This window comes from Petromyzon marinus, chromosome 48 (genome assembly GCF_048934315.1).
Source record: "Petromyzon marinus isolate PM22_M1 ecotype Great Lakes invasive population chromosome 48, UKy_Petmar_22M1.pri1.0, whole genome shotgun sequence".
Taxonomy (NCBI): Eukaryota; Metazoa; Chordata; class Hyperoartia; order Petromyzontiformes; family Petromyzontidae; genus Petromyzon; species Petromyzon marinus.
This window is the reverse complement of record NC_133714.1, coordinates 11,846,723-11,860,597: the sequence shown is the minus strand read 5'-3', so window position 1 is coordinate 11,860,597 and position 13,875 is coordinate 11,846,723. Positions and strand designations below refer to the sequence as shown.

Here is a 13,875-nt window from a genome sequence, read left to right as displayed (position 1 = left end):
GAATCCACGACCTCTTGCACACCAGGCGAGGTAGTCAACATCTCATAGCCACTGTGGTTTGTGCGGCGACGGTGCCAATGGAGCCGTCGGCGTGGCCGCATCCTCGCTCGGTGCCGGGCGCCGTCGCCGCGCGAGACCGTCGCCGCGCGAGACCGTCGCCGCGCGAGACCGTCGCCGCGCGAGACCGTCGCCGCGCGAGACCGTCGCCGCGCGAGACCGTCGCCGCGCGAGACCGTCGCCGCGCGAGACCGTCGCCGCGCGAGACCGCCGCCGCGCGAGACCGTCGCCGCGCGAGACCGTCGCCGCGCGAGACCGTCGCCACGCGTGGGGCCCTTGCACAACCGCAAACGAGAAGAGTGCCGAGCAGTCATTACCCCCTTTTGTCAACGTACAGTGTGAATGAAGTTCAAAACACACACACACACACGGATAGGCCATGCCTGCTGGTGATGATGACGACGACTACAAATGTGTACATATATATTTATTTTGTATCACGTTATCGCGCTCGGACGTAGCACCCGTCGGCAGTGGTTCGGCTAATCGGCACCTTCGCTGTGCCCACCGTCAATATTGCACCTCGCCTGTTGGGCGTCACCACCCGTACCCCCCCCCCCCCCCCATTGGACTCTATTCCGAGGCTCCTAGGCTCCCACGCGCCCCCCCCCCCCGCCCTCGTGTGGCGTGGGGGAGGCCTCATCTAACAGTGGATAGACCAAGCACTGAGAGTCGTTATTGCACCCCACGGCTCAAGCCCGCGCCATCCCTGTTAGTAGCACCCGGTACACCACATCCTGTATAGCGCTCGCCTCTATGGGGGGGCCTTTGGCTCCCGACCCACAACCCCTAGCCACTAGCCCCTAGCCACTATCTCCTATCCGCTAGTCTCCATCCCCTATCCCCTAACCACAAGACTTCCTCCCCTATCCACTAGTCCCCATCCCCTGGCCACTATCCCCCGGACTCGGTGTGAGCGAGGAATGCGAGGAGGAGCCGCGCCGTCTCGTGGGGCTGCTCCATCGTCACCGTGTGGCCGCAGTCGTCCAGCAGCTCCACACGGCACCGCGGCAGCACCGCCGAGAGCAGCGCCGCGCCGGACACGTCCAGCACCTGGGGGCCGCAACGTCGTCAACGTCGTCAACGTCGTCAACGTCGTCAACGTCGTCAACGTCGTCGTCGTCGTCAACGTGGCCGTCGTCGTCAACGTCGTCGTCAACGTCGTCGTCGTCAACGTCGTCGTCAACGTCGTCAACATGGTCGTCGTCACTGTCCTCACCATCGTCACCGTCGTGACCGTCGTCACGGTCATCACCGTCAACGTCATCATAAACGTCGCCAATATCATCAATGTCGTCGACATCATCATCGTAATTTTCGTGGTCATCGCCAGAGTGGTGGGGGGGGGGGCTCACCTGGTCCTGCTTGCCCCAGACGACGAGGGTGGGGGCTGTGATGAGGTGCATCGTCTCGTGGAGACGGAATCGCGACCGCTCCGCCGTTATTGCTGTGAGCACTGCGCAGACAGAGACACCGGTTCAACACCACCACCAACAAAACCACCACCACCACCACAACAACCGCCATTCGCCACTAAGTGGCAGTGACGTCACCACGACGCTTGTGCCAGGCTATGTGCACGTTGAGGCCACGTGAAATGTCGAACGCCCGCTGGCAGGAGGTCACGGGACAGACTCAGGTGCCATGGGTCGACTGACTGAGATGACTGGCCAATGCACCACCTGTGCCACCTACTGTGCCAACTTGCTGTGTTTTAGCCACCCAGTGCTCTGCTCATTGTTGCGAGTGTTGCTCCTCTGCACTCCGTTGTTGTTGGAGGGCGACTACCTCCAACTGCCTAGTAGCGTCCTTTACGAGCCTCCTCCACAGAGGCCGATCTTGACACCGCTTGTACCAGTCATCGCCAAGTCCACTCAGCTCCACATCCTCCTGTACCACGTCACTCCATCTCATCTCTAGCACGTGCCGCACCCGTTTAGCCCCCTCTATCCGGCTGAACAAAAGCTGTTTAGGCATACGGTGGCTGGGCATGCGAGCTACATGACCCAGCCAATACAGCCTTGCCTGCCAAAGGAGCTCGCAGATGGTACTTTATCCAGATCTTTCAAGGAATGTGTGAGGTCCTCACACAATCTAGCCTGGTTAAACTCAGGATGGATCATAGGCAGACCAGCCTAAATGTTTCTGACGAAGATGTTCCATTAGGGGCATCCACGTTTTGCAAGCGTAGAGAAGGGAGGGCATGATGGAGGCCCGAGAAAATCTGAAGTTTTGTGTTAAGCAACAAACCAGGTAGCTTCCACATAGCGTTACACAGGTGATGAAAAAATAATGCCGCTTGACTGATTCGGAGTGAGACCTCTGCTATCAAACCAGAGCCAGTCATGAGCACACTGCCAAGGTATGGAAAACTATCCACTCTTCACAACTGCCCCATCACCAATTGGGAGTTGTGGGGGTGGAGTGTCTGATGGTACAATATATCCAGGCAGGTGCTTAGTTTTGGTGGGGCTGATGGTAAGGCCCAACCTCTTAATGGCACGCTCCAGGTTCAGCAATAAGCAATAACCAGATCATCGGCATATGTAACATGGTTGACCAATAGGGAGCCATCCCTTGACTGCACCCGGGCATCGATTAACCTCCCATTGTATCTGTACCAGATAGAAATTCTTCCGGGACAGCCATCAAAGGCTTCACGAACTAGGTGGTCGAAATAGATGTTAAATATTGTGGGAGCCAGAGAACATCCCTGTCGCACCCAAAGGTGAACAGGGAATGGCTCCAACTCCCGAACATGTAGTTTTACCTGGGTCCGCTCACCATCATGAAGGTCCTTAATGATTGTGAGCAGAGTCAGGGATTCCGAAAGCACTAATAACAACCCATCGCCCAGGCCTACTGATGGTATCATAGGCCTTGACCAGGTCAATAAAGCAGAGATGTAGGTCTTGCTGGAATTCCCTACACCTCTGCTGTAGCAGACAGACAGAAAATATGAAACCGCATTGGGGCTCCGCAAGCCTCTCCTCAGCATGCCTAGCAAGGCGATGTTGAATAATCCTTGCCAGGACCTTTCTTGACACACTGAGGAGTGAGATGCCCCTGTAGTTGTTACAGTCTGTGCGGTCCCCCTTCTTAAAGAGGAGGACCACCTGGGCATCCTTCCAATCCTGCGGAACCCGTCCAGTGGTCCAGACTGTTTCTATGATGTCATTTAGGGCAGTCTTTTCACAAACACCACCCTCCCTCAGCATTTCGCTCGGGAGATCATCTCTGCCCGGTGCTTTTCCTGGTCTCAAGACTCTGGATCGCCTTCAGTACTTCAGCAACAGCTGGCACCTCAGCCAGCCACAAACAGGGGGTAACTACTTCATCCAATATTTGAGGCACTGCATCATCAGCAGGGTCATCCCCACTTTTCCTGATGATGTTTTCCAGGCTAGGGATTTCCCTTCCCCCAAGACCTCAGAAATGCTCAGCAAACCTGCAAACCTGTTCTTGGGGGTCAGAGATTGGATCGCCGTTCTTTCACCAATGATGGTGATAGATGTGGCGTTGCAAATTACTTTTTTAATGGCGTTAAAGAGTGATTTGTGATCATGGGCCCCTGAGGCAGATTCCATCTCCTCAGCAACCTGTGACCACCACCTATCCTTGCAGTGCCTCACGGCTCTCCGAACCTCCGAGCGAAGGCTGCGGTAAACCTCCTCAATCTCTGACATGGGAAGCTGTAGACGATAAGAGTGGGCCTGCCACTTTTTCTCAGCCAGCCTTAAATACTTCCTGTCAGCCAGGGTGTCTAGGGAAGTTTGGACCATGTACCCAAAGCAGCCATTGCAGCTGCATGAGCCACAGTCCTAAACCTCGCCCATTTCCCCTTGGCATCAGGAGGAGTGGGGGACGATACCAACCCCAGCTGCAAGCGATAATACAATTATCGCTTGCAACTTTAATCAGCTAGCTGAGACCAGGCTGCTGTGGGTTTGAATGGGGTCCTGGGTGTACATCCACCACCAGAGTGGAAGAATGGCAGGCGCATCTTACAGATAATAAGTCGATGGTCAGTCGGCAGATCAGCTCCACGGTAGGTCCTAGTGTCAAGGACATGGGCCCGCTGTTCCGTCACTATATAGTCCAGCATATGCTCTTGCTTGGACCCGTCATGCATCCATGATGTTGTATAGATGCGCTGATGCCAGAACAGCATGTTGTTAATTACAAGCCCATGGGCTGCATAAAAGTCTAGCCGCCTCTGACCATTGTAATTGAGCTGATCTGGCCCATGCTTTCCAATCACTCCAGACCAGGTGCCAGCATCATGACCAACTCGGCAGAATTCTAGGCGGTACTGGTCCAGCTCCCGACACAGGAGTGGAAGCCTCTCCCCCGAATTATGCGTTCGAACATTCCACGTGGCCACACGCAGTGGCTTTTTGCTGTTTCTGGAGGAACCCCGAGGGTAAGGATTCAATCTCCTGGCTCCGCAAAATGGGGTTTGGCCAGGAGACATCATAGACACCTGTTCCGTCGGGGCCTCCGGCACAAGCTTAGCTGGATATTTTGTTCGTGGTTTAGTGGTAATTAATTGAAGGTGGAGAGATTACCAGACCCTCGCACCCATCAAGAGCCTCCTTTGGCCGCTCTGATGGCTACGAAAGCCATGAGGGGAATGGTCCATCGAAATTGGCCCTCCGCTCATGGCACTGCTCACCACAATGTTACCGTCTGGACCCATCCGCAAACATCACCACAATCTTGATTTAAAGCTTTCGTGACTGCAGGGATTCATATTCTTGGTTCTTTCGGTAAAGTCACGTAGAAGGGAAACAATAAAAAATAAAAAAATATTATTTTATTGTTTCCCTTCTACGTGACTTTACCGAAAGAACCAAAAATATATACCACCACAATCGCCGTCACCACCAACTACAACACCACCACTACCAGCAACACCACCACCACAACCGCCGCCACCACTGTCGCCACCACCAACTACAACAAAGATCCCCCATATGATAGTGGAGATGGTTATGGTAGTGGTGGTGATGGTGGTGGTTGTGGAGATGGTCGTAGTGGTGATGGTGGTGGTGATGATGATGGAGATGGTTGTGGTGGTGATGATGGTGATGATGGTCGTAGTGGAAATAGCCGTGGTGGTGGTGTTGATGATGATGGTGGTGGTGTTGATGGTGGTGATGGCGGTGAAGGTGGTGGATGCGCGCCGTCGCTCACGCTGGAGGTAGAAATCGTTGTGGTCACGCCGCACGTCCACCATGGCCTGCAGGATCTGCAGCAACGACCACGCGCACAGGAGGGGCAACCACCCACGCCACCCATTAACGCTCGCCCACGCTCACCCATTAACGCTCGCCCATGCTCTCCCGCAATGCTCGCCCACGCTCACCTGCGACACTCACCCACGCTCGCTAACGCTCTCCCGCAACGCTCGCCCATGCTCACCCATTAACGCTCGCCAGCAAACGCACGGCAATGCTCGCTCACATGGGGGTGGACTAGCTGTGGTTGTCCACTATGTCGTGCCCCAAGCCACATGGCGAGACAAGCCTGGCGATGGCATGGACGTTTCTGTGTGGTGAGTCTATGGGTCTCTGTGTGGTAAGTCTATCGGTCTCTGTGTGACTCTGTGGGTTTCTGTGCGAGTCTATGGGTCTCTGTGTGGCGAGTCTATGGGTCTGGCTGTGAGTCTATGGGTCTCTGTGTGAGTCTCTGGTTCTCTTTGTGAGTTGTGCAGTCTCTGTGTGACTCTGTGGGTCTCTGTGTGAGTCTATGGGTCTCTGTGTGAGTCTATCTGTCTCTGTGTGAGTCTATCTGTCTCTGTGTGAGTCTATCGGTCTCTGTGTGAGTCTATCGGTCTCTGTGCGAGTCTATCGGTCTCTGTGCGAGTCTATCGGTCTCTGTGCAAGTCTATCGGTCTCTGTGCGAGTCTATCGGTCTCTGTGCGAGTCTATCGATCTCTGTAGTGGGTCTATGGGTCTCTGTAGTGGGTCTATGGGTCTCTGTGTGGTGAGTCTATCGGTCTCTGTGTGAGTTTGTGGGTTTCTGTGTGAGTCTATGGGTCTCTGTGTGAGTCTCTGGTTCTCTTTGTGAGTTGTGCAGTCTCTGTGTGACTCTGTGGGTCTCTGTGTGAGTCTATGGGTCTCTGTGTGAGTCTCTGGTTCTCTTTGTGAGTTGTGCAGTCTCTGTGTGACTCTGTGGGTCTCTGTGTGAGTCTATGGGTCTCTGTGTGAGTCTATCTGTCTCTGTGTGAGTCTATCTGTCTCTGTGTGAGTCTATCGGTCTCTGTGTGAGTCTATCGGTCTCTGTGCGAGTCTATCGGTCTCTGTGCGAGTCTATCGGTCTCTGTGCGAGTCTATCGGTCTCTGTGCGAGTCTATCGATCTCTGTAGTGGGTCTATGGGTCTCTGTACTGGGTCTATGGGTCTCTGTGTGGTGAGTCTATCGGTCTCTGTGTGAGTTTGTGGGTTTCTGTGTGAGTCTATGGGTCTCTGTGTGAGTCTAAGGGTCTCTGTAGTGGGTCTATGGGTCTCTGTGCGAGTCTATGGGCCTCTGTGCGAGTCTATGGGCCTCTGTGCGAGTCTATGGGCCTCTGTGCGAGTCTATGGGCCTCTGTGTGAGTCTATGGGTCTCTGTGTGAGTCTATGGGTCTCTGTGTGAGTCTATGGGTCTCTGTGTGAGTCTATGGGTCTCTGTGTGCGTCTATGGGTCTCTGTGTGCATCTATGGGTCTCTGTGTGAGTATATGGGTCTCTTTGTGAGTATCGATCTCTGTGTGTGTGTATATGAGTCTCTGTGTGTGTCTATGGGTCTCTGTGTGTGTCTATGGGTCTCTGTGTGTGTCTATGGGTATCTGTGTGAGTCTGCGGGGGTCCATGTGAGTCTACGGGCGCGTCTGCACGTCGCACCTGCCGCGGCAGCTTGAAGCTGTACGTCACCAGCTGCAGCATGCGTGCCACCTGCGCGGGCGAGCGCGGGATGAGGGAAACGCCGGTGAAGTCGCCCGCGGCCTCGGCCGCCCGCAGCTCCCCCACGAAGCGGCTCTCCGTCGGCGCGTCCAGACCTGGGGGGGGTGGTGGGAGGACCGCGGCGTGGTGCCAACACGTTCACCGTCACGCCGGCTCCATGGGCACGTCACCGCCATGATGCGTGTGGCACCCGTGAGTGCGATGCTGTGAGTGAGCGAGGCTGAGTGTGGCACCGTGAGTGTTGTGCTGCGTGTGGCACTGTGAGTTTGCCATCGCGAGTGTTGTGTTGCTCATGGCATCGTGAGTGTTGTGCTGCGTGTGGCACTGCACCCACCAGCGGGACAAATGAGAGTGAGTGTGTGGACATCCCCGGGGTGGGTGGCTGCGTAGACCCCGGCCACGCCGCCACCCATGGACGTGCCCACGAGATGGAACGGAGCCGCGTCCAGCCCCACCGCAGCCACAAACTGTGCAGGGCAACGTGGGTTAGAGAGCTCGCAATCGTTTACGCACGCTACAAAAGTCCCCCGAGTAGCCTCTTAACAGACTGTAGTGGCAAGTGCCGTCAGCGTGCGGTGCCCATGAAGGCCGGCGCAACACATGAGAGGGTGGAGGGCCAGCAACACGCCCGGCCGAACTTTTGTCTTCCCGGTTCAAATATTCGTCACTGTTATTGGCCGTGAGCGGGAATCAAACTCGGGTTGCCGGGTTCGTAGCGCAGCGTGCACTACCACGCCCGTACACCCCCACGCCCGCACACCCCCACGCCCGCACACCCCCACGCCCGCACACCCCCAGGCCCGCACACCCCCACGCCCGCACACCCCCACGCCCGCACACCCCCACGCCCGCACAACCCCACACACCCCACCTGCTTGACGCGGGTGACTTGCCCCTGCAGGGAATAGTCGTCACCGTGTGCGCGCGTCGTCCCTTCGTGACCCGGCATGTCCACACATACCACGTGGCGGTCACGTGGCAGGAACTGCGGAGACAAAGACACCCCCCACCCCAACCATGCAGCGGTCAGTCACCCACAGGGTCACTCTTCCATCGCAGCTACAGCAGTCGCTGTTCCCGTGAACTTAACGTGCCGATTCCTCCTCCACCTGTTGCTGCCGGACACTTTGCTATCTTATCCACAGTGGTCAACAAGCACCACAAACTCGACACTCGTTCACGCACGCACTCTACAGAACTTCCCGCTGTGAGGCACAAGCGTCATCACCGCTCCACCACCACCACCACGAGCCACTAACCTCTGCACTACCACCCTGAGCCACCACCCCCGCACCACCAACCGGCCCCGCACCCTCACCCGCAGCAGGGGCAGCCACATGTCCTTGTTGGCGGAGAAGGCGTGCAGGAAAAGGAGGCTGGGCCGTGTTACGGTTGCACCGCCACCGCCACTGCCGGCACCACCGCCGGCACGCCGGCCCAGCTCCGAGTAGCAGAACGTGAATGCCCCACAGCGGCACTCGCGTATCTGGAAGCCCAGCTGGGTTCGCCAGTACCTGGCAGGGGAAGGGGGACACAAATGGACACGGAGGGGGTTGAGGGCACAAGGAGACACCGTCACGGTGAGTGGTGCAGACACGCGGGGACGCTGTGGCATAAGGGACCTCCCCCAGTGGCAGCCGTCTCTGTGCGGCCTGCAGGGGGCACTCGCCGCTCACCTCTACCGTGCAGGCACCACCCCAGCAGGGGGGTGGGGAAGGGTCACATCGCGGGCACGGGGCTTGGGGTAGGGTCAGTGGGGTCAGGGTGGGGTCAGGGTGGGGTCAGGGTGTCAAAAATATGAGGGCAGGGTGTGGGGTGAGGGCAGGATGATGATAGGGTAAGTGTAGGGTGAGTGTGGGGTGAGGGCGCGAGGGGCGACCCACCAGTCGTGCAGGTAGAGGAACACCGACGGCTGGAAGAGCCAGTAGTACGCAAAGAGCAGCAGCGGCAGGGACAGGGTCAAGGTCATCGGGTCAAGGGGCAGGGGCAGGCCCGACAGCGACTCCAGCATCCTGATAGACACGGGGACACGGCAGGGGCGGCAACACCACGGGACGGGGTGAGTGTGTGGGTGAGTGGGTGGGTGTGAAGGCCGGATCGTGTACCGATCCAGCCTTCATAGGTGCTCGCAAACAGCACTTGCCCCTACAGTCTGTTAAGGCTATACGGGGGATCTTTGTCTTTGTGTGAGTGGGTGACTGGGTGAGCGTGTGGGTGAGCATGTGGGTGAGTGGGTGGGTGTGTGGGGGGGTGTGGGGAGCGATAGTGTAGCGGTTAGCACGCTGCGCTATGAACCTGGCGACCCGGGTTCGATTCCCACGCACGGCCAACACCAGTGACGATTATCTGAACCGGTCCCGGGCCTCCCCTAGGTCGACTCAGCCTCAAATGAGTACCTGGTGTGGTGTGTAAACATCGTCACTAGGGAGACAAAGGCGGTGGGGCGTGGTGCTGGCCACCCACCCCCTCGTGTACCGTTCCGGCCTTCATAGGTGCTCGCTAACAGCACTTGCCCCTACAGTCTGTTAAGGCTATACGAGGGATCTTTTTGTGTGGGGGGGGTGAATGGATGAGTGTGTGAGTGGGTGACTGGGTGAGCGTGTGGATGAGTGGGTGGGTGTGTGGGGGGGGTGAATGGATGGGTGTGTGAGTGGGTGACTGGGTGAGCGTGTGGGTGAGTGGGTGGGTGTGTGGGGGGGTGAATGGATGGGTGTGTGAGTGAGTGACTGGGTGAGCGTGTGGGTGAGTGGGTGGGTGTGTGGGGGGGTGAATGGATGGGTGGGTGACTGGGTGAACGTGTGGGTGAGCGGGTGGGTGTGTGTGGGGGGTGAATGGATGGGTGTGTGAGTGAGTGACTGTGTGAGCGTGCCCTATATGACATCATAACAACAGTCTGGACCACTGGACAGGTTCCGCAGGATTGGAAGGATGCCTTGGTGGTCCCCCTCTTTAAGAAGGGGGACCGCACAGACTGTAACAACTACAGGGGCATCTCACTCCTCAGTGTGCCGGGAAAGGTCCTGGCAAGGATTATTCAACATCGCCTTGCCAGGCACGCTGAGGAGAGACTTGCGGAGCCTCAATGCGGTTTCAGGAAAGGGCGGTCCTGCACAGATGCCATATTTTCTATCCGTCTGCTACAGCAGAGGTGTAGGGAATTCCAGCAAGACCTACATCTCTGCTTGATACCATCAGTAGGCCTGGGCTCTGGTTTGTTCTTCGTGCTTTTGGAGTACCTGACCCTCTGCTCACGATCATTAAGGACCTTCATGATGGTGAGCGGGCCCGGGTAAAACTACGTGGCCAGGAGTCAGAGCCATTCCCTGTACACCTTGGGATGCGACAGGGATGTCCTCTGGCTCCCACATTATTTAACATCTATTTTGACCACGTAGTTCGTGAAGCCTTCAATAGCTGTACCGGGGGAATCTCCATATGGTACAGATATAATGGGAGGCTGATCGATGCCCGGGTGCGATCAAGGGATGGCTCCCTATTGCTCAACCACGTTATGTATGCCGATGATTTGGTAATAGCTGCTCATTCAGAGGAGGAGTTGGAGACGCTGCTGTTGAGAGTGGAGCGTGCTACTAAGAGATGGGGCCTTACCATCAGCCCCATCAAAACTAAGCACCTGCCTGGGTATTTTGTACCATCGGACCCTCCACCCCCACAACTCCCAATCGGTGATGGGGCAGTTGAGGAGAGAGTGGAGAGTTTCCCATACCTGGGCAGTGTGCTTATGACTGGCTACAGTTTAACAGCAGAGGTTTCACTCCGAATCAGTCGAGTGGCAATATCTTTTCATCGGTTGCGTAATGCTGTGTGGAAGCTACCTCGTCTGTCGCTCCGCACTAAGCTTCAGGTCTTCTCGGCCACGGTCATTCCCTCCCTTCTCTACGCTTGCGAAACGTGGACCCCCCCTAATGGAACATCTTCGCCGGTTAGAAACATTCAGGCTGGCCTGCCTACGATCCATCCTGGGTTTAACCAGGCTGGATTGTGTGAGGAGCTCACAAATCCTTGAAAGATCTGGGCACGGTCCCATCGGTGAGCTCCTCCGGCAGGCAAGGCTGCGTTGGCTGGGTAAAGTAGCCCGCATGCCCAGCCACCGCATGCCGAAACAGCTTTTGTTCGGCCGGATCGAGGGGGCTAAACGGGCGCGGCACGGGCTAGAGAAGAGATAGAGTGATGTGGTACAGGAGGACGTGGAGCTGAGTAGACTTGCCGATGACTGGTACCAGCGGTGTCAAGATCGGCCTCTGTGGAGGAGGCTAGTGAAGGACGCTACTGGGCAGTTGGAGGCAGTCGCCCTCCAACAACAACGGAGGGCGGAGGAGCGACGCTCACAACAACGAGCGGAGCGCCGGGTGGCTAAAGCGCAGCAGGTTGGCACAGTAGGGGGCACAAGTGGTGCATCAGCCAGTCATCTCAGTCAGTCGACCCGTGGCACCTGGGTCTGCCCCGTGACCTCCTGCCAGCGGGCGTTCGACACTCCACGTGGCCTCAACGTGCACATGGCCTGGCACAAGCGTCGTGGTTACGTTTTAGTTTCATAGTTTATTTATTTGGTATAGCCCTGTGAGCCATTCGGCTCTTGAATCGGGTGCAACCTCAACAAACAAAAAACATGAACAAGAAAACATCTTAAAGTGATTATGTGACTGTGCAAACAGAAAATCCAGGAAAAAAACAATCAAAATATTCCTGAAATAGCACCGTACACCAACGCTGTGTGCAAAAATCCCAGTGGGATGCAAGTCAAATAACAACAGCAACCACAAGACAACTAAGATTAAGGCCATCAGTCTAACTAACGTCACCGCCACTTAGTGGCGAATGGCGGTTGTTGTTGTTTGGGGGGGTGAATGGATGGGTGTGTGAGTGGGTGACTGGGTGAGCGTGTGGGTGAGTGGGTGGATGTGTGGGGGGGTGGGTGTGTGGGGGGGTGGGTGTGTGGTGGGGGGGAGTAGGTGACTGTGGGCGAGTGGGTCGGTGTTTGGGGGGGTGAGTGGGGGGGTGGGTGGTTGAGTGTGTGGGTCACTGTGAGTGTGGGTGACTGTGGGGAGCGATAGTGTAGCGGTTAGCGCGCTGCGCTATGAACCTGGCGACCCGGGTTCGATTCCCGCTCACGGCCAACACCAGTGACGATTATCTGAACCGGTCCCGGGCCTCCCCTAGGTCGACTCAGCCTCAAATGAGTACCTGGTGCGGTGTGTAAACATTGCCACTAGGGAGACAAAGGCGGTCGGGCGTGGTGCTGGCCACCCACCCCCTCGTGTACCGTTCCGGCCTTCATAGGTGCTCGCTAACAGCACTTGCCCCTACAGTCTGTTAAGGCTATATGGGGGATCTTTGTCTTTGATCTTTGTGTGTGGTGGGGGGGAGTAGGTGACTGTGGGCGAGTGGGTCGGTGTTTGGGGGGGGTGAGTGGGGGGGGGGGTGAGTGGGGGGGTGGGTGGTTGAGTGTGTGGGTCACTGTGAGTGTGGGTGACTGTGAGGGTGTGGGTCACTGTCAACAAGCGAGGAGACTCACCTTGGCAGGGGCGACGCGTAGCCTCAGGTCCGCGTCTCCGTCTCCCTGTGTGCCCGTGTCTCCCTGTCCCCGTGTCTCTCTCTGTCCCCGTGTCTCTGCTCCCCGTGTCTTCGCTACCCTGTTTCTCCGCGTGTCTCTCCGTGTGTCTCCCCGTGTGTCTCTCCGTGTGTCTCTCCGTGTCTCTCCCCGTGTCTCTCCGCGTGGCTTTCCGCGTGTCTCCCCGTGTGTCTCCCCGTGTGTCTCTCCGCGTGTCTCTCCGTGTCTCCCCGTGTGTCTCTCCGTGTCCCCGTGTGTCTCCCCGTGTGTCTCCCCGTGTGTCTCCCCGTGTCTCTCCCCGTGTCTCTCCCCGAGTGTCTCTCCGTGTGTCTCCCACCCCGTATCTCCCGGAGTCTCCGGCGCGATGGACTTTTAATCTGAAGCGGCCCGCCCCGCCCCCTCCACAGGCCCCGCCCCCTCCAACCGGTGGCGCGAGGCGGGCAGCCAATCGGAAGGCTGCTTCGGTTGATTGACGGCGCCGCGTGAGGTCGGGACCCGGGATGGTAGTGGTGGGGGTGGTCTCGGCCGTGACGTCACGCAATATCGTATCGCGATGTGGAGATCCACGATATAGCGATTATCGCGATATCAGCTTCGTTGCGACAACGCCCTTCGCAATCGCGCGCGTTGCGTCACCGTCTTTATGTTTGATCGCTTGCACACTGTTCTGTTGTTATTATGTTGTTGTTATTATGTTGTTATTATTGTGTTGTTATTATTGTGTTGTTATTATTGTGTATTATTGTGGGAAGCGGTTAGTACTTCGCTGCGCTTCTAACCCGGCGATTATCTGAACCGGTCCTGGGCCTCCCCAAGGTCGACTCAGCCTAAAATGAGTACCTGGTGCGATGTGTAAACATCATCACTGGGGAGACAAAGGCGGCCGGGCGTGGTGCTGGCCACTCACCTCCTCGTGTGCCGTTCCGGTCTTCAATGGTGCTACTCGCTAACAGCACTTGCCCCGACAGCCTCTTAAGGCTATAGGGGGATCTTTGGATTTGTCTTATTGTACATTATTATTGTGTATTATTATTGTGCATTATTACGTGTATTGTGTATTATTGTGTGTATTGTGTATTATGGTGTGTATTATTGTGCATTATTATTGTGTATTATTGTGTGTATTATCGTGTGTATTGTGTGTATTAGTGTGTGTATTGTGTGTTTTTGTGTATCATTGTGTGTATTAGTATGTATTCTGTGTATTAGTGTGTGTATTATTGTGTATGTATGTGTATTATTGTGTATTTTGTGTACAGTGTGTAGTATTGTGTGTATTATCGTGTGTATTGTGTGTATTA

The 13,875-nt window shown here is 56.3% G+C and overlaps 1 protein-coding gene across 1 annotated transcript; it reads right to left on the bottom strand.

The window, feature by feature from the left end:
• Positions 1-471: 471 nt before the first annotated feature.
• On the bottom strand, positions 472-12,939 carry LOC116952777 (monoacylglycerol lipase abhd6-A-like). Its single transcript, XM_032972402.2, has 9 exons — positions 12,539-12,939; positions 8,886-9,014; positions 8,321-8,516; positions 7,874-7,987; positions 7,337-7,469; positions 6,943-7,097; positions 5,254-5,308; positions 1,413-1,513; positions 472-1,110 (listed from the first exon to the last, which is right to left on the bottom strand). The coding sequence occupies exons 2-9, from the start codon at positions 9,011-9,013 to the stop codon at positions 952-954; spliced, it is 1,041 nt and encodes a 346-aa protein (XP_032828293.2). The 5' UTR covers position 9,014; positions 12,539-12,939; the 3' UTR covers positions 472-951.
• Positions 12,940-13,875: the final 936 nt, after the last annotated feature.

Bases quoted from the DNA above. Each gene is read 5' to 3' on its own strand.
- LOC116952777 (XM_032972402.2), bottom strand. From the start codon at position 9,013: ATGCTGGAGTCGCTGTCGGGCCTGCCCCTGCCCCTTGACCCGATGACC. The intron at 8,517-8,885 runs GTGGGTCGCCCC...TTCCCCTGCCAG, and splicing joins TTCCTCTACCTGCACGACTG to GTACTGGCGAACCCAGCTGG. The intron at 7,098-7,336 runs GTGGGTGCAGTG...CACCCCCCCCAG, and splicing joins CACTCTCATTTGTCCCGCTG to GTCTGGACGCGCCGACGGAG.